At 38.9% G+C, this 24,074-nt stretch overlaps 2 protein-coding genes across 2 annotated transcripts in view; one reads left to right on the top strand and one right to left on the bottom strand.

Moving 5' to 3' along the window:
* TEX10 (testis expressed 10) overlaps positions 1 to 935 on the top strand; it is a gene marked incomplete at its 3' end in the record, with an annotated part of 47,597 nt that extends 46,662 nt beyond the window's left edge. The window contains exon 14 of the mRNA XM_079533817.1: positions 822 to 935. Coding sequence (XP_079389943.1) covers positions 822 to 935 — 114 coding nt within the window. The remainder of the gene's footprint in view (positions 1 to 821) is intronic.
* Positions 936 to 2,032: 1,097 nt separating this feature from the next.
* The window catches only part of INVS (inversin), a gene marked incomplete at both ends in the record, with an annotated part of 77,935 nt that continues 55,893 nt past the window's right edge, over positions 2,033 to 24,074 (bottom strand). The window contains 6 exons of the mRNA XM_079533891.1: positions 2,033 to 2,148; positions 4,515 to 4,595; positions 5,591 to 5,823; positions 9,414 to 10,212; positions 14,708 to 15,009; positions 22,271 to 22,483. Coding sequence (XP_079390017.1) covers positions 2,033 to 2,148; positions 4,515 to 4,595; positions 5,591 to 5,823; positions 9,414 to 10,212; positions 14,708 to 15,009; positions 22,271 to 22,483 — 1,744 coding nt within the window. The remainder of the gene's footprint in view (positions 2,149 to 4,514; positions 4,596 to 5,590; positions 5,824 to 9,413; positions 10,213 to 14,707; positions 15,010 to 22,270; positions 22,484 to 24,074) is intronic.

The raw sequence follows: 24,074 nt of genomic DNA, 5'->3' as shown, positions 1-24,074 counted from the left end.
TATCTTCTCTCTCTCAAGTGTGCAGGTCTCTGGAGAGACAAACGGTAGAAGTGTTAAAATGTGCAGCTACTGCAGAATCCAGCATTGTACTCACATGTGCACTTGTCAGAGCTTTTGAGATTATTACATCTGCTTCTCGGGAAACAGATCAGAAGCTGTCGTCTTGCACACATCTATGACTAGTTCTGGGTGCAGGGAGTTTGTATGGTCCCCAGACTTGAATAAGTACAATGCCGTAATCATTTTATAATGTCATCCCAAACTTAACCTCGGGGGGGTGGAGAACAAGATGTAAGTCTATCAAGCAAGTTCTCCAGTGGAAAATATGTCGTTGGCTTCCTACAGAGCTGGAAAGGCTTCAGCCTGCTTTGGGGATGTGTGGCTGTGGCTGGGTTGTGGTTTTGTTTCTGTTTTTAACCACTGAGAAATGCTGAGGAGGATGAGTTAGTGCCCATGGGCTGTGGACAGTGGCACTCCTTGGGTGAGTATTACAGTAGAACTGCACATACTTGCGTTGTAATTGACTGTCGGTGGCAGAATTGTGGAGTGAGCAACCCGCTGTAATTAAGAGTAAGAAGTTGCATCTGATAGAATTCACACACTCCATAATGTAACACAATCTTAACATACCAAATAATGACACTTTATTATTTCAGCACTAACAGACGTACCGTGTTTAAACATACAGACTAAGAATTGTCACTGCATGCCAGTGAATGAGGCCATTGGGTGTCTTTAGCAGAGCACCTGCTTCACTAAGAACAAAGCAAAGCTTCACAAATGCTGTTGCTGAATTCCCCCCTCCCCCCCTTATTTTTCAGACCCTGAAGAGCGGCGAAGTCCAAGAGCAGTGGCTGACGGACCTCCATTACTGCTTCAACATCTACCTGGCCTCTCACCCCCAGGGACCCAGCCCTATGAACGCAGTGTATTAAAGAGGTGGAACTGCATTTATTGTAAAGCATTTACTTCTATTTAGTTTTGAACGGGAGATGTTGGAACAAAGCTTGTCCATTTTTTTGTAAGTGAAACAGAATAAAAATTTTACAAAGAGCTGCATCCCTCCTGTAGCTTTCTTTTCAAGCACGAAACTGCAGCTTCACTGGAAGTTGGGTTTCCTAGAAGGACCACGGGGAAGGGTCAGATAAGGGACCTCCGTGAGGCTTAAGTGCTTGCAGGGAAGCAGAGACTCGTGTGGACTCCATCCAACTAAAGAACTGGAATTATGTGACAGCAACTAGAATAAAATTATCTGTCCACCACTTTAAAAAATCATGATTTTAATTTCAGAAATTTGTGTTTTTAAAGACATGGTGCAAAGTAAATACCGTACAGCAGCAGCTCCAACTGCTCTAAAGACAAGCTTCCTACTAGCATAGGCCCTGCCCTATATTGCTTTCTGTAGAAATTCATTCTGTGTGTGTATAAAAATACAATTCTTAATGAATAAATAACGGGATTATTTCAAAGGGTAGAAAACACCGCTAACTTTCCATGTGCTGTGGAAAGAAATTTACTTACGGAGTGATTTCTTTGTCAACGTTTTTCCTTTCCCTTCCAAATCCCCAAAACAGGTTGAGAAATTACCTGTTCTTTAGTACAGAAATGGAACATAAAGGTTATGCCTCCTTTCTTGTTTAGATTTTGAGATGCATTTAGTAAATTTTGAGGTGAAACCAAACAGCAGTTACTGTTACAGCCCCAGTACTCTCCTTTGCAATTGCATTTAATGAGCACATACTCAAAATTCGTGATTCAACAATGTAAATGTTTGTGAACCATTGCAGCACAGCGCTGGGCTTAGCACTTAATTGTCTGCTTCCAAATGCAGTTCAGATTTCATGTATCAGTAAATAAATTAGAATTTAAAGACAAATTTGTACACAAAACAAACAAGTCCGGCTCCCTGGCAGCCTGCTTGGCATGTAATAAAAAACTGGAAATGTGTTCAAGTTTAAAATGTTGTAGATGGCTTGCAGGTGATGAAAAGTTACATTTGCACCAGAATGCTCCTTAAATCCCAAATGTCTGCTTAGTTTTCGAGTCTTGGAGTTTTGGATTTTGCAGCAGTGCTCGGCCTCATGTTATATGAAAACTGCTTTGACTTTCCCACGTTCTCCAGCAGATGAACATACTGCAGGTTGTTCACTGTAAAAGAACACAACAGTTTTGAGGAATTATTCCAAATGAGAAAAGTTTAATCCACGCTGATTCTGCATTTTGTAAACAAAGAACCTACCAGCAATACAGCACCTTGTTCCTGACATCTCATTCTTACCTGTAAGTAGTTCTGTTTCCATGGCACTCAGCACAACTTTAACATGGCTGTGTGTTCAGCACAACCCATAATAATGGAGCTGAAGTTTCATTCTCATAAACGAAGGAGCGCTTTCAGGCTGATGGCTCAGTCACTTACTAAAGCTCTTGGCTGAGGTGGCTGAAGAGCAGCAAGGGGTTGTGTTTCCTTCTTTTCTCTCTGTCATCCTTTCGTGGCTCCCCTGCCCCTAAACTCCCTGTATTTCCTTTTGCTACCTCCTGTGTACGTGTCCCCACTCTGCAGCGCTGAGGTTGCTTTTGCTGAGAAGTTCAGTGAGTTTGGTGTCAGTCTCCCGTTGGACATTTGTCACAGCCTGCTTTTTCCAGCAGCTAGATGAAAGTGAAAACTAGTGCTGATAGTCAGTTTTCACCTTCCCAGCTGCACCTTCCACTGAGGAGAAGAATCAAACTGAGCAGTCCATGCTGACCTGCTCCAGGCACCTACGTCAGCAGCGGAGTATCTGGCATTAGCCACTGACAGCTCTGAACTTTTCCAATGAACGTAACGTTGTCATGCATGAAGGCAGGCAGATGAAAAACGTGTTATTGTCTTTAAGGAAGGGCTAAAGTTCCCCCAGCTTCTATTAGGTGAATCAAAGTAGGTAGTGTTCTGAAGGAACTGGGCAAAGTTCCTATCACTGTCCTATTCATCACCACGTTATGAAAGTAAAGGATGGGCAAACCTCACAAGACAGCCTTTTCATTTCAGAAGACAGGGAGACCCGTTGTCCTAGAAAGTTCAATGAAGAGCTGCTTTATTTGCTAAAACTCTTTTAAAATTTAGATTGGTGTCTGTATGAAGAGGTGGCAATCAAACAAGTCTGGTCATGCCTCTTAATTAAAACAGTTATTTCAAATACTGGAAGAAAGAAGTCTCTGTCTTTCACCAAGGCAGAAATTCACCTACAATTCTAACAAATTCAAGGCTAGGGCTGCTGCTGGATTTCCTTTTGATTTCAGAATTTAGTAAACCAGGGGGAAAACTGATTTTACTTTCCAATGCACCTTATCTGAACTATTGTCTCTTTGAAGGATTTCTTTTTTTCCTCTCAGCCTGTGAGCTCTGAACTACGTGGGATGCAGCCAAGACTAAAGAAAGAGGCTGTTCACGTGATGAAGGACTAATGTTACACAGCTCCCAGCCCTAAGTGCGTACACTTGAAATAGTCTCAAAAAAAGTTATTTACTGAAGGAGTACTAGGAGAATTGTGTATTCTAACCTCATTTTTAAGTTATCTGTCAAACTACTGCCCCATGCATTAAACTTCTGGAATTTACTGACCTTGATGACACTCTTACATCTCTGTTTCTGGCTGCTGTTCTGTACAATGCAGTGTAGCACCATCTCTGGCTGCATGTCGTGACAGTCCCCATCACAGCAACTCTCAGTGCCTTGTCTGAAAACTGCTGCCCTGGTACCATTTCCATGCACAAAATTTCACTCATTTACAAAGAGAACAGAGGATTTCCCAGGAAAAACATGGCAATAATATACGGCCTCGCTGCTAAGCAGTGGAGTAATGCAGGCTTGCTTCAGAGCCCTAAAACTTAGTGCACATAATGTTCTATGAACTGATTGGAGCTCTGCACACAGGACAGGAGCACCATTGCACTGTCTTAGAAGAAAGGGCAGAGATCAGATTACTTTGGATTTTCCCATTTTATCCGTGCACTAGGGCAGCCTGGTCTAGTAGTTGGCAACACTGGCACATAGCAGGGGGGTTGAAACAAGATGATCATTATGGTCGTTTTCAACCCAGGCCATCCTATGAGTCTGTGACTAAAGCACAAACAGGTCTAAATACTTGGTACGTATAGAAATCCACTACTTCTATAGGTAAATATTTACACTAATGAATCACAGTACGAGCATCCGTAAGGGATTTAACCACAGGTGAGTAGCTTATCTCTGTAGAAATCCATGATTTTAAGATCTTTCCAAGTAATAGTCCAATCAAAATAAGCTTTCATATAGATGATTCAGGGTTAGGATAAAAGCACATTGCTCAGTCGGACCAAAAGTAGCAAAAGAACATACAACAGGTTGGTAATAGTTACATCTCTTGATCTTCGATCCCAGCTCTTGATGAGCTGGCGTTTTTTTCCTCTTTTTCTAAGAGAAACCCAATGACATGCACATATATATAAAACATTAAAGGCATTTGCTCTATTCCCAGTATTGTTAGAGTGTGTCTTACCTGAAACCAGCTGCACATCAGAAAGTTTCAGCTTAGAGGGAGGTCTGGCTGGCTGGTACACTCTGCCTTCCTGAGAACGCCCTTTAATAAACAACACCAACAGCTCGGTGTTTATTCATGTAGAAATATGGCTATGGACAGCTATAAATTATTTAAAGAGGCTACAGCATTATTTTATCCTCAAATATTCTCATTTATGATGAGGAAACTCATAAGACATTTTGCATGACAGAAAACTGTTACAACTTTAACAGAACTTTAAGCAAACTTTGATGATGTCTTGCAGTTGCTGTGTAAAAGAAGAAACTTTAAGTGCTTGCCAAAAAAGATAGCTGTAATGAAATAAAGCTATCTAAACTACAGAGCCATGATAAGCATGAGTTGCCACCTGTTAAGGTACACAGAGTGTACCTTAGGTGATCACAGTGTAAGGAACTTGTGCTTTAAAAACAATGCCCTTCCTCTATTGTTTCCTCAGGATGCACTGGAGGCTGAGTGCGTATTCAGACTTAGTGCAGTGCGCTGCAGTGCTACAGATCACCTTGATGTCCCAATGAAGATCAGCTGTCTTCAAGCACGGAAGTTAATGATATCAAACACGATCATATTCTTCAGATGGGAATATTTAAAATACACACATATAAATATACATATGTATGTATAATAAAAGTTGAAAGCAATGTTTATAAAGTTCAGCTGCATTCCAGACAGCCACTGTGCGTCGATTCAGCCGCCTGTCCCCAGTTTAACAGCTCTGTTCTCTTTCCACATTTATACATTTGAGCAGCTCTGGCAAGGGAATGATTTGGTGGCTGAAGAACTGTGCTGGAATAACGATATGGTGATTCAAACAGCTTTAGAAGAAACCGTTTTAAATCGCCAAAGTATTTCTTTCCATCTGAAATGGTTATAGAATTATCCAGAATGCTTGAGATTTCAGAGTAAACGTTATAAATGGTTTTAATCCATAACAACTGAGTAGAAAATGTACCCAAGAATTCAAAATATAAGGAACACTTTGTTATCAAATTAATCCAGTGCTTTTTAGAACCAAAGTATAGTGAAAACAAAATTACCATAGATCTGCTTGAGGATGGACTGCTTGCTGGTTTTTATGGCTGAGCTGGTTTTGTTTACAGATTTCAGGCTTTTACATGGAGGAACTGATTTCTGAGGGCTATGGTTCAGCTGTTTCTTCCAAGCAACTTGAATGAGGAAGGCAGCTGTCTCTTGTCTCCATTTGTCTTCATCTTCTTTGCGCTGCCGCTTAGTACTAAGAAGCTGAGACAACTCCTGTCTGAGATGGTAACTGGAGAGCACAAAAGAGAAGAGCACTTGTTTTAGGTGACCTGTTTTAACTTCAGTGCTTTCCATGCGTCAGTTCACATGGAGGATTACATGAGTAGCTGGGAAAACAGAACTCCCACTGATGTGCTAAGTCACTTGGATGAGATGTTTGCTCAGAAGTAAAAAAGCAGGAACTGGATTCAATTCTAACGTGCATCCGTTATTTCACACAGTTAATAAAGATCTGGTATTACAGATATCAAAATTACAGCTCTGTAACATCAGCCTATCACCTGCTTAACTATACACAGAATATCTGGAGGATGCAATCTATAAATATTAATAAGAATACAGTCACAACTGTGTTTTCTTTTTTCCTTAGACTCAGAAAATAACAGCAATATTTCTGCTGCACTTTACCATTTTCTATTTGTGAAGAGAGAAGCCAAACATAGCTTCTACAGGTTCAGCTGCACATTTCCTCTACAGAAATCTGCTGGTTTCCATGCATTCTCTAAAGGTGTTCCCCTCCCACCTTGTTTGCAGCAATCTCCCTTTTCCCTTCCCTTAAGTATCTCCCCATTTCCTAACCCAACTTTGCCATTGCTGCTTAGGTGCAACATGAAAGCAGTGGCACGCTTGGTCACAGTTCTGCTGTGACACACAGCTGCAGGTTACCTGTCTTTCCTCCTTGAGTGCCAGCAATGGCATCAGCAAATGGAGTTCCTTTTTTGGTCTCAAATGAGATAAAAGTAATCCCTCAGATACTGGCACTTCATACTCACAATTGGCCTAACAACTAATGCTGAATCTCTCCAATACAAACCTGTCATAAATGAATATGGAGTAACACCTGTAAAATATTCATTACAAGTGTTTGGTAATGGACGAAAACATATTGAGTGCCATCCCCCACTGGTAAAGGGAAGGAGAAAAGAAGTGAATCTCTTCTGCTGCTCCAACTGCAACAAGTTCTGAACTAAAATAACAGGCAACACAGCCAGACACAACTGTTTAAACATGTTATAAGCCAGTGAGGTACAGAATTCCAACAACACAGCAGCCGTGTATGGGAAATCACTGCACAGAAGTACAACAGAGCCAGAGGGATGTGATGAGATGCTCAGTTACAGCTCCACCCGTTTCAGACTTTCAGTCAGCTTGGTAAATTACCTCTCTGAAATTTGCTGTGTGAGAAAAACGTATTTAATCTTAATGTAGTGGAGCTTAGGATTCAGACACGCTTTTCCACAGCTCACTGAAGTACGTAACAAATGTGGGGAGCAACCCCATCAAGCAGTAACATCTGCAGTGCCTACAAGAAGTAAAGCACTGCATGGCTTCAGAACAGGAGCACCATTAACAGACAGAAGAAAAAGGATTGTGTTTGGTTAGATAACACGTCTCTTTGAACTCTTCAGTGGAGTAAAAGCAAGTGAGGGCAGTATGACAATGTCTGCGCCTTGCCAGCATAACTTCTGCTAAGGATGGGCCTGGTGAACCCCCCTGCAGGAAAAACAAGTGGGGAACTGTTTTAGACGTGAGCAGAAAAGAACAGTAAGCTGTTCTGGTGGAATTCAGTAATTACTGCCAGAAACATTTGCTGATGCATGAAATGAAGCACACGCAGGCCTCCACCTTTGCACCCAGTTGGGATTTGTTGTTTGTAGTTTTCTGGTAGTTCTGAGCAACAAGAAAACAAATCTGAGGCTCTGAAATACAGATGTAGGCAGATATCTTCAGTGTGTGCGCATTTTTATTATTATTTTTTAATTAAGCTCCTCCTATAATAAACTGTTCTGATTCTACTAAGAAAAGACAGAACAGCACCAAGTTTAATGCTCTATCAATTAATCGTTCTGGTGCCCTAACAAAATAGCCAACACTTCTTCAGCAAAACTACTGCACATAAATGTGGAATGCACATGCAGAAAAGTAAGTGGTATTCAGGTACACTGTTACAGGGGCTCAAGCTTTGAAATGCTGCTGGTAAGGTACACATGCAGCAATAATGGATTGGAAACACTCATCTCCAGCAGGAGACCAACAGTACCAGCTTATTGCCAGTTTCTGTCAATTCACTGTGGACCACGAAGGACAGCAGTGGCCCCAGTGCCCCAGATGAGAGCGAGGCAGACACAGGATCTGCAAGCCTCAGTGAGCAGGATGAGCAATTAACCTTTGGCAAGGCATACACCTTGGAACACACTTCTGAGGGCTACACTTACAAAGTTTGTGGACTGTGGGAATTGAAACGTCTTCCCAAGAAAGGAAAGTTAAGTATGCTTTAGTAGTCCAGGGCCATTGTGTTGTAGCTCACAACAGCTTTCAATAACATTCTCAGTAAGAAAATTATCACTGTAAAACTTGCAGAGACAAAGCAATTTAATCCGAAGTAGAGAAATGCTAGACCTCAAGCACATACTACAACATCAACATATTTCTATACGGATGTGCAGTTCTCTTGCTGTCTACATGTGCGTGATTTTTACCAGTGCAAGCCTCGACTCAAATGACACGCAGGACTTAGTGGGACCCACAGCCATACACTGGGTACCTACTTAGTAACTGTGATGAGCTACATGGTGTGTGAGGAACTCCCTAACTGAAAGCTGTACCATGCACCATGCTTTGGAAGGACTGCAATTTGCTGTCAACTGAGAACAGCATAATCACCAGAAGCAACAGTATCATGAATGGATGTACTCCCCTCATCTACTCCTGACTTAATTCAGCTTCTGGGATCTCAGTGGATCTGAAAACAAGACAAGAATTCAGGTTCCCAATTAGAAAAGAAGTCAAAAAACAATGGATGGAAAATTTGAGGGTGATGGCAGGAGTACTGGATTACTGGGGAAGAAAAAGGGATTGCTTTGCAGTTGAGTGTAGGTATAAGGAGTGTGTCATAAATAGCAACTGGAGACCAAAGATTACAGGAGTACAGAAGTGCTATGTACAGTGCTATTGTACAAAAAAAGTCGTAATATTTTTCACACACAAGGCTCAAAAATGAATTAAAAATAGCATTCTCCAAAATGTCAGCTTTCCACTGGAATAGGAATTGACTTAGAAAAGTCAACTGCACTTTTACATATCAACAACAATGAAGAGATAAGCTGGAATATGACTGTACTGTAATGAGCAATATTTAGATTGATGAGTCAGAAAGCTGGAGCAAACAAACGATTTGCTTGAGCCATTAGGTTAGAATACAATACAACACAATTTCAGGTGTTCCAGTAAATGATGGTGGAGGATCCAGTAACAAAAAACTGCTGGAAGAAAATTACATTCCTACATGTTTGCTACTGAGCATGAGTGCAGTAACTCTGGCCTCAGGTGAGTGTTGATCAGCACTCTATAAAGAATGCTTGGAACAGAAGTTTAATAACTTCACCAATTATTGAAAGTCATCACTGTGTTCTTTTTATGAACTCACTGATGTCAGTCTAGGCAACTGGAGCATACTTGCATCTGGTGGGTGAAAGATTATTACATTCCTGATTTATCACAGTTACTGCTATAAGCAAAGGGACCAAATAAAGCACGCTGCTGATGTACACCGCAGTTCACATCTAAGTGTATCTCTAGCTACTGAAATAGTAGCCTTACCTTCTCCATGTCCTCTGTATAACTGTAGCAGCGTAGTTTTTTTTCCGAAATAGCTCTTTTCTTGTTCTTTCCTTTTCTATGATTTGCATCCGAATCTCTAAAGGGATCAGTTCAATATTTGTACTTTGCCACGCAACAGAACATAGTTGGTCATCTGCGTTCCTGGATCCAACGTCACCTGTTTTTTCCAAGTTCAAACTGTCATCAGGAGCAGAACACATTGCTGGATTTCTTGGCCCAGTTCCTGTAGATTCGGTCTCAGTAGACAATAACGGGGAGGTCTTTTTTACTAATTCGTTATTTCCCACATTGTTAGCATCTCCTATGGCACTAACAGCGGCATTTCTGGTGTTTACAAATACTGCTTTGGCACTCCCCGGTCTACTTGAGCCAGCCGGTGAACATCTCTCATCATTCACCTCTTTATGTCTGGATTTCTGCTGATGCCTTTTGCCTTTTGGAACGGCTTCACACCGCTTTGAATTTCTTGCAATTCCACCAGCACAACTGACATTGCACATGACCACTGAAGTTCCTTCACAGTGGCCCCTGTTACCAGATGAAGACTGACTTTGATCTCTTGCTTTTTCCCCAGCACCAGCAGTCCCACAAGCAGAAGCATGCCTTCTGTTACCACGAGCACCACTTGCCTCCAAAGCGTGCTCTTTGCGCTTTTCTCCATTCAGTTCTGTAGCAGCTGCAACCTGATGTTTTGCTTCAATTTTCATTACCTCTTTTGCTTTGCCGCAATGGAAATGGACACAACTTGGCTTGCTTTTGATGTGCTTTCTCAATAATTCTTTAAACAGAGAAATGGAAACAAACATTCAGTCTCTGATCCAGCAAAACAGTTTATTATTCTAATATTCTTTTGCTCATGCACCTTTGAGGCACACTTGAAGAAAAAAGTAGTAGCAGGAAGAATCAGGAAAGGTAATAGAATCATAGAATGGCCTGGGTTGAAAAGGGCCACAATGATCATCTAGTTTCAACCCCCTGCTATGTGCAGGGTCTCCAACCACCAGACCAGGCTGCCCAGAGCCACATCCAGCCTGGCCTTGAATGCCTCCAGGGACGGGGCATCCACAACCTCCTTGGGCAACCTGTTCCAGTGTGTCACCACCCTCTGTGTGAAAAACTTCCTCCTAATATCTAACCCAAACCTCACCTGTCTCAGTTTAAAGCCATTCCCCCTTGCCCTATCATGATCCACCCTCATAAACAGCCATTCCTCCTCCTGTTTGTAGGCTCCCTTTAAGTACCGGAGCCTTCAAACAGGAGCCTTCTCTTCTCCGAGCTAAACAAGCCCAGTTCCCTCACCCTTTCCTCATAGGAGAGGTGCTCCAGCCCTCTGATCATCTTAGTGGCCCTCCTCTGGACCTGCTCCAAGAGCTCCGTGTCCCTTCTGTACTGGGGGCCCCAGGGCTGGATGCAGTGCTGCAGATGGGGCCTCACAAGAGCTGAGCAGAGGGGGACAATCACCTCCCTCTCCCTGCTGGCCATCCCTTTTTTAATGTAGCCCAGAACACAGTTGGCCTTCCAGGCTGCAAGTAATCATTACCTGATTAACATCTCAAACTTCTTGTGTACCGTTCTACACGTCTCTCTCTCTTGCACCAAATTTGAATTAGATACCTAACAAAGTTCAAAGAGGAATTTACCTTCCTGAATAAAGTGGTCTTTTCCACAGATATAAGCTCACCACATGGCAAAAGAATGCAGCTGCAATAACACACCTGCTAGTTCCAGTGACAACACCCTAACAGACTGTCATTGTTTCCAGCTTATTTGCTGACCTTCTGCTCCATCCACCTTGTATCCCAGCACATCATGACAATGTAACTGACTCAGGAAATCCTGAGGGCTTGGCTGTCATTACTTCCCTTGATTTCCTAAATGAAACTTTCAAGTCCTTCCCATTTTTCCCTTATTGCAAGACTTCTTTTCCCAGTTTCCAAGGCCACAATAGGAAAGTTAATCAGGTATGATTATTGCTTCCAAACACTCTTGTGAGAATGATGTGGCAGCCAGACTAGAGTGTAAATGCCTGGATTAAACAAAACCTGGTAAAACCATGCTATACTTATCCTCACTTTAACACCTTTTCAGTACACTCTCCTGTCTGGGTAGCTGAATGTGGCAGAATAACAGTTTATACAGAAGGAATTCAGGATTATTATCATTGATGCCTCTGACAGGGAAGATTTATCACGGTGACAGGACTGTATGGCCAGAGAGGATTGTCATATAGCCCTGTATATGTTGTAAGACAGGGAGAAAAACACTACTGTATGATCTGTTTTAATCTATTATTTGTTCAAGCAATTATTACCTCATTTAATCCTGTTTTTTCCTCAACTTCCAGAGTGTAGAAGTAAATTCCCCCTCTCTCACTACAACAGTGGAAGAGATGATTTAAAAAATGTGCTGCTACAATTTGAAAAATGTGCCTTTTAAAAACAAAATTTCTTAGGGCATAATTCCACTCCCAATGAAGCCAAGTACAAAATTACCAGTACCATCAATAAGAACAGTAAAGGGCTGACATTCAGTTCACGTGTATGAAATTTCCAGCACTGTCACAGCACTGTTTTGATCTTTCAAAAAGTCAGTCTTTACAGTCGTGAGGAAAAAAGAACACAGCCTTTGTCATTCTTAACTCACCTAAAACTGCTACCTGATTTGTAAATGTGGGATGCAGAATTCTCACTTTTATTTCATCCCTAGAACATGTAAGTCATTAAAGAAGTGTGTGCAAAACTTCCCAGTCTGAACAACTGGCTCACTGTAGAAGTGAGATGAGAAGATCATTTAAGAATTCTAGATCACCTTCTGAGGTTGAAATAAACTTTCTTTCATAGATGCAAAGAAACAGTGTTGAGCACAGAGCTAGAAAAATTACTTACAATTAAGGAAACTGCAGCTGCAAATGAGATAACGCACATAGGAAAGATTTCAGAATGGAGAGGAGAATGGATCAGAACAGAGCCACCAGCTAAACTACAGCTTTCACATTCTGTGAGTAAGCGTAAAACATTTAGCTTCAGCTGTTGAAGAGCTTTCCAAAGTGCCAGTCCACGGGATCTAAGTTTATATTTAATTCCACTAAAATTTCCAGTGAAGTCCATTAAAGTTTTTTTTACCACATGAGGATTGACTGTGACACCTCATGAAAAGCAGGTAAAAAACTTCATGAGTCGATTCTTACCGCATCAACTTCACTGGCATCAATGAGTAAACATATTCGAGTAAACACAGCACAGCACTCCATTTCAAACACAGACATTTTTGACTGGACTCTGAAGGAGCTTTCTTTATAACCTGAACCTGTTCTCACTGCATAAGTAGACACGTTATCATGCATTTTCAGAAGAACCTTGTGTCAAGATTTCTGTTCTCATTGTGCTCCACATTGTCACAGGGAAGACAATGTAAAATGGTGAAGAAAATCATAACTCTACCTCTGGAGAAATTATATTCTTCTTTTATATATATATATATATATATATATATATATATATATATATACATAAAAGAATATATAAGAATAAATAAATAAATAAAACCAGAAAATCTCCAGACAATGGCCCATGTTAGTTAAAAATTTACTTATAAATCATCAACATGGAAAAATTATTCTGGCATAGCTACTTCAGGAAATCTCCAACCTCAGGGAAGCCTTTAAAGCAAAAGTTCAAGCTATGAGCTACTGGCATTTACTGCTGGTTTGAACTCCCCAGGTATATGGGAAAAGTCATGTATACAGCTGAACACAAATGTGCTTTTTTCAAACATAAGTAACACTGTAAGAATCCTATGCAGGAGATCTGGCAAGTTCTATCCTGATCTCTGAATATCTTTGACCTTATACTCCATGTATCCTACATACTTCTTCTACCTTCAGGCCATCACTTCACTCCAGCACTGTATTTGTTCCAATAAACGCTGGGAGTCTGACTGATGAAACGTAGTTTCCATTGGTAAAAGCAATGGAAAATTTCAGCAAAGAATGGATATTGGAGTCAGTAAAAGAAAAAGCTGGTCATTCTTCCTTTATAATTTCTCCATCTTTCTTTTTCTCTTTTCCCCTCACTCTAACTCTCCAGAACCCTTTCTTTCTCCTGTTTCATCTCCTCAGTTATCAATTTCTCCTCATTATGTCCATTATAACTATTCATTTTTCTTTGGTAAGCACCATTTCCGATTACTCCTAATTTCAAGTGTTTTCCTTTGCCAATCTGGTTTTACTAATTTTACTACGTTGTTGTTTCATATGTACACGGATAAAGCTTGCTAGCATTTTTAACATCTCTATCATCTTTATCATAATAATGATATTTAAAGTTCTTAAAGAATATATTAGGATAAGATAGATGTCTGCCTTTATTACAACACAGACAAGTGTTCTGTTCATTAAGACATTTCCATGTAAAAGGAAAATAAATCCAGGAAAAGCTCTTTGACTTTCTTTTCCTTTGGATTACAGTGAAATTCCAAGTAGCAGTAATTTTATGCCTGAAAAGGAGTTCCTGCAGCTTAGCTTAAATAAACAACTTATCCAACTTTTACTTCTAATGACAGCAGAGATGCTCTAACATGGCCAATTTTGCTATAACTGGTTGCAGTCAGAACTGATTGAAACATTGCTAAAGTGTGTATCTTGTGAAACTAATACAGGAATGGTCAAGAAATTATCATAAAGTGAGGATGCATTTATAGAAATAGTAAAAGATTGTGCTGTACCAGGGCAAATAAAGTAACATAAAGAAGTCAGACACATTTCAATGAACAGCTTCATTTCTCAAAAAATATCCTAGTACGCTCTCAAAAAGACAACTCTGGAGGCAAATCATAGGAGAAATCTGCCATGGAGAACGAAGCTGCCTTCTGTACGCTAGAGAGCTGCCTTTGAAGAAATTCTACCCTCATCTGTTTTTAAATGAGTTACAATTCTCTATTAAGAATCCTTCAAGAATCCTACAGATACATCAAATATCTTTGCTCTCTTTTTTCCTAAACAATGTGGCTAGTAGCCAAAACATCTCCTGACATCCCATTCTCATATATTTTAGGTACTGTTACAGTCACTGTGCATACCCATGTCTCCGACTACCCAAGATGACTGAACATATGCAAAAAAAAGAATCCATGCCTAGCTTCATCCTATATAAATTGTTTAAATAATGAAAGAACAATTAATACAAAAGAGTAAAACATGTTCTACATACAAAACCTCCCCAGACACGTTCAAAAAAGACACACAACTATCACACCAACTATCAATGATTACAAACCTTGCCTGATGTTATGACTTTCGCTCTGTGGCTCTGAAGACAGGCAGCTCTCCTTTGGTGACCCTTTGCTGCGACAAGCCTTAGGGGAACCTCTACTGTTTCTCCCTAGTTGAATTTGAGAAGCCTTGACAGAGGGAGGTCTCTTATTCTGTAGATCAATTTGTTTATTAGATAACTGCAATGTGTTGGAAGTCTTCTCTCGATCTGCTGCGCTCGGTTGTACTCGAAACTTATTTTGCTCCACATTCTGCATTCCTTTCTGTAGGCTGGCTTCTTTCCTTTTACTTTCTTCTTCACGTTTCCTGTAATTATAGTAAATACCATAAGAATTTCAAAGACAAAATCTTGGGAGCACGTACCTAACTTGTAGACAATCATCTCTAGAAACCTGACACAGCCACAATTAAATGCTGTGAGTCTTTTTTGTGAGAAATGGTTATTGGTTACATGGAAGTGTCTTAGCTTGATCCAAAATAGCAACTGACTTTTAGCTTGAGTTTAATGAAGGTTAAGTCCTTAGTAGGCAGTTTCTTGTTCGTTTTGCAGCAGTTGAAATTTAAAACACTCCCTAGTTTAAAACAACGTAAATTTGTTTTTTGTTAGAAAAAAAAAAGATCCTTTTGATTTTTTTAAAGAGAAAAGCAGATCCTCTTTTATTTTAAACCACAGAAAAGAATACCAACGAAAATACTTGAAAAAGCCATCCAAAGACAAGAAACATGATGCTAATAAGGATGGTTTGAATTAGTAATGAACCACGCTCTAACACAGGTAGAAATGCAATGAACTGTATTTATCTGAAAGTCAGAACATTTCATAGAGGACTTGTCATCCGTATTGATTCTATGTTGTACTGAATACAATTACAAACCAACTCAAACTAGGTATGTTACTAACTTGCTGTTGTATGTTTATCATTGATACATAATTAAAGAACTTATTTTACACAAATGGATTGTACACTGCACAAATGATAAATACTGAAAATATGAGAAGCGAATTAAAAAAATTTGTGCAGATATTTTACCCTCACAAACTGTGGTGTTTGGCTTCCAAAAATGAAAGTAGTCATGTATCTCTTAAATACTGTAGATATAAAAGAGCATTTTGGACAAGGATGGGAAAGGCACATCTGTTCAATAATGTTTTGCAGCCTATTTTGAAATGCAATGGAACGTCATTACACTTTAGCTTTTTCGTTCTTTTTCCTGCAAAGCAGAATAAACCCAATAACAGGCAGCAAGCATTACATAGCTACCTACCACTGAACTTGTTTTTATAAATTAAGCACTGGTTATAAGATGAAGTGACACTTTTCCTGTTGGAACAGACAGCTGGTAAATGTCGTATCATGTAGCTGCCTGATATTTTAACTTGCTTCCAATGCTACAACACAGTTTGCAGACTATTGACACATTAGCTCACAGCACAGCATATGACAGGTTAGTTATGCAGCATGCCATCCTCAGTTCCTGTGAGTCGTATCAATGCCAGTGTATGTCATTTCAGTGTGATATGCCAGGGAGAAGCCTTAACTTTATCTGTCAGTACTATCTTATCAAGTTCTCGCTGCAGAAGAAACTGATTGAACTTTGTACCTGAAAAGCTGTTAATTGATCTAAAAAATACACTCCTGGCAGTCTGAGGTTCAGTATTCCCCACGGCACAGAAAAAAGTGGTTAGCTTCAAATAATATCGGCATTCCGCAAATAGGCCATGTGGGGATGTCTGCCTTGTGTACAGTATGGATCTCATTGCCATTAGATCTGATAAATCAGATCTTAGTATTCACAAAACAGCCATTTTTGTTTTCCTCACAACAACCCAGCCATCTATTACCAGTACCCTCCATTTAGGGTGACAGAAAACGTGAGCCAAGGCTGTGATACAGAAGGAAGCCAGAGTGGCCTGCACTCTGGGAATAGCAGATTAACTCAAAACAGCATCAGCAACAAACCAGTTGTAAAGTTATTGGAATGCCACAGAACAGAAATTGAGAAGTAAAAGGTTGTTTGTTGTTTTTTTTTTTAAGGGGTGCTAATTTTTCAGATGAAACTGATGAAATAATAAAAGGAAGGGATTTCAAACCTCCCAGCTCATAGACCACCGTGCTCATCAACATTGAGCTTAGCTGATTAATAGTTATCTGAATACTTACAAACCTCCCCACAGGGTGTGCTTTAGTTAATGAAAAATTCAATTTGTTTTACAGTAAAATATATTATATAAAAAAAAAAATAAATTCAAGTTTTATTATTGCCTAAGTTAAGAGACTAGGTTTCATTAGCAGGTAAGGTTTCTAACAAGTTTCTAACTTCACAGATCTCATTTATTCTCAGGAAGGTCCAGTAACTCATCAGGATCCAAACTTGGACTCTAAAGTTAGACAACTACAGCTACAGTGATAATATACTAAAATTGTCCACATTAATTGCAACAGAATTCTGTCCTTAGGAGTCATAAATTTGTATTGCATTGCAAAAAGTGATAGAGCAGAAATTAAGGTTTTGGCATCTGCAAAGGAACAGTTTCAGCCTTAAGCATTTGTGAAGACACAGAGATGCTTTGATTTTTTAATTCTGCTAAAACGAATTCAATCATTTCTATTCTGTTAACAATGCTTTGATCTATCTACTCTGTGGAGGACATTTTAAGTTTAGAGCATGTCGATATGCCCAGAGAACATACGGATAGAGTTATCCTTGCACAAGTTGTTACTTTAAAAAACACAACTGCAGATATACATCATCAGCTGTGATTCTACCACAGTTGAGGCTTTATCTTGACCAAGGAGTTATATTTCCTGTTGTATAAATAGCTGTCTCTTGTTAACATGGTCTCGTGTGTTTTAAAAACAATGTGTAGAGCTGTGCATTTGTCCTTACCTGACCTCCTATTGTTCACTCAGTTATTTCTCATCTACATTAACACATTCTAAATTAGAATTCAGCATATTTGCAGTCTTCTGCATCTTGGTACTACTTACAAATCTAACATTTTAATTCCTAAGTTAAAATACTGCACTGTATGAGATTCTAATCAATATATACTTCCAGTTTAAGGTTGAACCATTATGAACTACACTGCGTATGTTCTTCTAAGCAGCTTTTCACCACATAGTCAAGGTTTAATTCAAGTTACATTGCCCTGATTTACTAACGAAATGTATGAAAACTTCAGGCAAATTTTAACAGCAGCTACTATTTCTCCATGGCCACAAAATTTGTTATTATTGGTACAAAAGGAAATCTCATTGAATCGACACAATTTGTTTCAGCAAAGTCAAGACTGCTATTAATTTTTGTTTTGTGATGTTTCTGACACACAGAAATAACACAATTACTTAATTCCCATACAAGAAAGGTATGGAGTTACTGAAATGAGTCCTGGAAAAGAACACAGAGACGCACAAGGGACTGAAACATTTTTCATGAGAAGAAGCTGAGAGAGTAGGGAGTGCTCAGCATGGAGAAGACAAGATTCAGAGAACAGATTGCCCAGAGAGACTGTGGAGCCTTTGTTTGCAGAGGTATTAAAAACCGGACAGGACAGGTCCTGGGGCAACCTGGGCTAGCTGACTCTGTTTGAACAGGGGAGGGGATAGACTATACGATCTGAAGAGTTCCATTCCAATCTTGATAATCCTGCGATTCTTTCGCTCTTAGGCAAAGCAGGCATTCTGCTAATCTCACAGATACTGTAGCCCAGCAAGTCCCACACAGATTTTAAAGGCAACAATTTTAAGATTATTTCAGCTAGTTTCCTAAATAGCACAGGATGAACTTTATCAGGCTAAAATGATCTGAAATCATCTAATTCATCCACTTAATCTCTAAACTGTTCTTTTAGTATTTTAGCCTGCTTCTCTGCCTTCTGTTTCTAGTGTGAATTTCATCTGCTATTGAACATCATTTGACATCTAATGAAGACTGAAACAAGCAAAACAAACATTTCAGTCTTTTGAGTATCACCTATGGATCAATACTTTCTTTTTTCCTCCTTTTACTACGCATATGCTTACAATCATTTCTTGTGATATACCACATCTCTTACTAGTTGCTCTTCTTTTGTGTTTCACTTTAATTGTATCACTGTATGTTATCTCCATCCCTCTTCTTTAGCAATGGCATCAACTTTCCAGTATGTGCTTTCCCTTCTCAGGTTGCTGAAAAGCTCATTATTTTCTCTCTTTGCCCAGCATGCAGCCTTGCCACCAGTTTTCTGATGAATCTCAATCTGCTTGCACTCTCTTGCCCCTTGGAAAATTCTTCTCATTTTACTGAAAGCTATTGAATTGACTGTTTTATTTTCTTGATGTTCTTCTCTTCTTATATATGACTTATTTACTCTTATTCACTTTCATCCAAGTTCCTATTCATATTCTTAGTCTCAAGCAGTTGCTACCAAGTGGCTGGAATCAAATCCAGAAGTCTTTGTTAAAACAGAGAAGTAAAGGTTCAGGAACTTATTCTGAGAAATTCAGAAGGAAAATGAACAAGTGATGAATGAATTCTGAAGTTCTTTCAGACCTCAATATGCTGGAAATGGTTTCTTCTGAATATGATTTAAACTCTTTATGACTAAACTGTATGACTTCATACGACTAAACTCTTCTCTAATTAAAGACGAACTCTAAGACTGTTTTCTAAAACAAAAGCCTCTTTCTGAAAAAGGTTAAAAAGTCCAACATCTTACCCCTATGTGGACTGAAATTTTTGGTTTTGAAATATGTCCTTCCTAGATCACTTCTGTGCTACTCTGCCGAAGCAATGTTTCACTCCTGGCAAGTTCTCCATACAGTATGGAATACATGTTGGAAGGGATCTCAAGAAACATGAAGACCAACATTCTGCTCAAATAAAGGCCAGCTGTGAGGTAAGATGAGGATCTTCAGAGATGTATGCAGTCATATCTTGAAAATCTTTAAGAATGGAAACTGCATCCTCTCTTCGAGCAACCTGTTCCATTGCTTGACTGTTGATGAAACGCTTGGCTTACGATGAAAAACTTAGTCCATATTTTCTGTCAAAATCTCATCATCTCAGCTTCTGTCTGTTATGTATTTCCTAGGGACTAAAGTGAGGCCAAGTAGTTCCCCAGATTGTTCTTCTGGCTCTTGTAGAAATTCCATACGTTTACCTTCTTCCCATCACTGCGGAAATTTTCCTGATTTCTGTGACCTTTCCAAGATGCTTGATAGTGGTCTTTTAAGAACACCAGTTAGCTCTCTCAGCACACTTAAATGTAGCTCATCTGGTCCCATGGACTTGCCTAGGTTGAGTTCTCTTAAGCAATCCCTGACTTAGTCCCTATTCATTTCTGGCAGCTCTCCTCCTTCTTGAACCATTCTCTAAGCACAGGGGTATTGGGAGACCTTGGGGAAGACTGCAGACAAGAAGGCACTGAGCATCTCCACCTCCTCTGTGCCTGCTCTCACCAAATCACACATGCCATTCAGCAATGGGCCCACATTCTCCTTGCTAAGCCTCTTACTATCACTGTAAAGGCAGAAGCTCAGCTCTTTGTCTGGGCTATTCCTTTTAATCTCAACTTTGAGTTTTATCTTTCCTGATGCCATCCCTATGTACTCAAGTGATGCTAAGCTCCTCCTTTGTAGATTGTCCTTGGCTGCACCTCTGGCATACTGCCTTTTTACATCTAAATTCTGTCATAGCTTCTCTGCTTAGCCATGTAGGTCTGTCTCTGCTTAGCCATGCAGTATGTCTCTGAAGCAGGCTATTTTTTGTTGGTTTTGTTTTGTGGGTTGTTGTTTTTTTTTTTTTTTCAATCTAGGCATTCACCATCATTCTGGATTTGCACATAATGTCTACTTTTATCTGGAGAGCAGATTTTTAAACATGAATAGGGATATTATTTGTTTGTATGTAACAACGCCCTGGCCAAGTTTAACTGTGGAATGCACAGATGGGTATGCAGAATGATGACAACATAATATCCCCTCCAGTTTATTACAGATCATAAAATTGCAATTAAATAAGATTTGTTATGTGACAACTTGATTTGCTTGTACACTCCAATTATATTTTAATTCTGTTTTTATGGTATTTGGTACACAAACTTTATTTCTGTTCTTTTCAAACAAATCAACAACAGCTTAGTAAGCTTCAGAAAGTACATTAGAAACTCACAAAGGGAAACAATGACAAAAAATTCCCAAATTTCCATCAGGCAAACCCTTCTTGTTTAATGTGTCGGATGGGGTATCACAGATACTTCTAAAAATGACTGTCATCGCAGAGAGTAAAACTACTCCAACTTGGTAAAGTCAGTTGTGATCACACAGCAAGAAGCAGAGTTCTCAAAATTGAAGAAATACATAAGATATTAAGGATATTTTCAAAGACAGATTCTCCGAACTTCTGACTTATACTGACTTCAGAAAATGCAATAGTAGGAGGGCTGCAAGTTACAACTTCAGGATCTAAAGATGTGAGCAAGAGATTAGTTAACTAGTAGTTCTAGCTTGGATTCTTAATGGGCATTAATCAGCTGTAACCAATATTGTAGCAGCACTCAAACCCAATGAAGGTCAGATTGGCCATATATACAGAGCACCAAGCTAATTAATTTGAAATATAGCACTCTGCAGCTGATTTTGCCTAAGATACACAGAAGTAAGAAAAAAACCCTCTGTGTTCAATGATTAATGTCTATCCATTAATATGAACTCTCTTTATAAAATACTATGAATATTTTGTAGAAATATTACACCAAAATTACTACAAATATTTTCTGATTCATACTTTTATTCCAGAATCAAATCTCTTTAAGAGAACCTGTGTGCTAATTTGTTCTTTTTATATGGTGAATTTTAAGGATAAAGATTAACCTATCAGAATATTTTGATGGTCATTTACGTTTTTCTGCATTTTAGAATTTTGTCCTTTTGCTACTCCAGTTCAATCAGAATTGACACATCTTAAAAGCAACTATCTGAATTGCATATGGTAGTTATTTATAATCTAATATAATGATTTCACGATAACAGTCTAATTCAAGTGCAGAAAATCTCACTGGAGTGTATTATACTGCCAAGACAGAAGTTGCAAATAAAATCTGGAAGGAGTTCAGTTTTCTAGAAAAGCTCAGCCTCCCACACGAAACAGTTAAGCCTTATTTAATCAGGCTTTCCAAATATCTAATTTATCTTCTTCATGTACTTATTAATTTATTTTCAAAACTTTTATCAAAGACTCGTGAGGCCAATGATTATTTTCATTACTCCAGAGTGATAAATGTTTTCCAAAACTTATTATCAGTTAAAGATTAATGATGCTAATATGCTGGTTTTCCAGTCTTTAGTATTTTTGCCTTGTTCATGCACATTATATAAGGATTGCTATTTAATGTGGGATTATCTGGAAAACTGTTTTCATATGTAGCATTATGAAAAAAAAAATTCCATTAGATGCTTGCAAGTTTCATGAATCTTACAATAAGAACAATAAGTGATGATCAGTAATAGATAAAATCACACACATGCATATAGAAACTTATGGCAAATGTCTATTTGCTAGAATAGATTTTGAGTTTCAGACTTACTTGGCAGCAGCATCTTTTCTCAGTTGTTCATGTTTCATTAAAAGATTCTTCCTCTCTTGAAAAGCCTTTCTAACTTTATATCCTTTATAAACAGCCTGAATTTTGAAAGCAGCAATGTCCTGTATGGCAGCTATAGAGAGAGCTCCATGTTCTAACATGAACTGAATCACTTCATGGTGTTCACCAAGCAAGGCATAATCAAGTGGAGTGTACCTTAAAAAAAAGAAAAGAAAAAAAAAAAAAGAAGACAATAATTAACAATGAATTGGATTCCTAATCATAATGTGCATTGGCGTTATGAGATTCGTGTTGATTTCGTAATAAGGCAACTTCTAGACTGAAAATTGCTGAAGTACTGTTTTCAGAAGACCACTGCTCTTATTTTAAATATTATTCTCCTGTCTTGCTCATGGTGCCCACCCTGATCATGTTTAAAGCTTATTTTAATTGCCTAACGTAGAGAGGGTCAAACAATACTAAGTGCAGTAGTCCAAAGTCCCACCCACGTTGTTACTATTATTAACTGTTTTAAGCAAACAAAGAAGTTAGTAAGGTTCATATGTTGAGATACTATCTAAGTAAAAAGCAGAACAAAACATACTTTGCGTTATTTACGTATCCATTTAAGTTCTGAGAATTTACTGTCACATCTAGCTTAGCTTCTACAGCGACTGAGGACAGTGTAGCTGACCAAGGAACACTATTAAACCTACTTTAATGGATAACATTTTTTTAAAAGTACTCGTTAGACAAGCCTGCCTTCAAATCAACATGTGTGATAAAAATATTAAATGTCTTTGCTTTTAAATAGTGTCAAACCTGCCTAAGTATTTCTGGATAAAAATTCCCCAAATTTCCATTGACTGGATAAGTGCAAAAGGTGCCTGTCCCCCTCTCCTACACTGAAGCATTAGGCAAAGACATTTTGTGGTGGAGAATTATCAGTCACAAACCATAATCAAGACCATATAATGCAAGGCTTTCAAACAGTAAGTGTCAATGCATGTGATTGAGAAAATTAAGGCTCTTCTTGATGGTAACTTGCAAGGACACAATGCTGGTAAGCAAAGAAAAACAGACAGAAAGAGCACAATTGGACTTGCCACACAGCAATGATTTGATGGAAGGATTAACAGTATCTGAACTGAAGTGTCTGCGGGAATAAAGACAATGACATAACATGAAAATTTGTATGTCAAGGTGTGTTGATAGCATTTAAATAGCTACGGATTTTTGATAACCCAAGAATGGATACTTCAGAAAGAACCTCATTTCAGAAAGTGACATTTTTAAAGTATAGCTAGCTTTGAATATTTTAGTTAACATGTACAAGAGATACTGAAGTAAACTTAATGCTGTGAATATGCATGTACCAAAACGATGCACTGTATTATGGATTGCAGTCATATTCTTAAACGTGGATTATCTGACCGCACTCAAGCTACCTTCAGAAATACAAAAAAAACCCAAAACACTTAAATCCAAATAGGGGTGTGTATAATCAGACACTACCCATGCTGCTTATGTATATTACTACCACAACCACCCACTGCTTGTGTCAATCCAAAGCCTATTAACAATTTTCTTTTCCATTGGTTATTTAAACCAGTTAGCTTTTGAATCAAGCTGGCTTCATAGCAAAATAACACACACAGAAGACACCACCCAACAGCTGTTACATGTAATCTAGCACGAAGGTGGTCAAGCAGCAGCTAACTTAGCATTACTTGATGCACTCATGACATACAGCTGGATTATCAAACCCTGCAAAAAACAGCAAACCTACTACCCCTCACACCAACAA

This window comes from Tetrao urogallus, assembly GCF_951394365.1.
Source record: "Tetrao urogallus genome assembly, chromosome: 3".
Taxonomy (NCBI): domain Eukaryota; kingdom Metazoa; phylum Chordata; class Aves; order Galliformes; family Phasianidae; genus Tetrao; species Tetrao urogallus.
The sequence above is the reverse complement of the archived record's forward strand: the minus strand, read 5'-3'. Positions and strand labels throughout refer to the sequence as shown.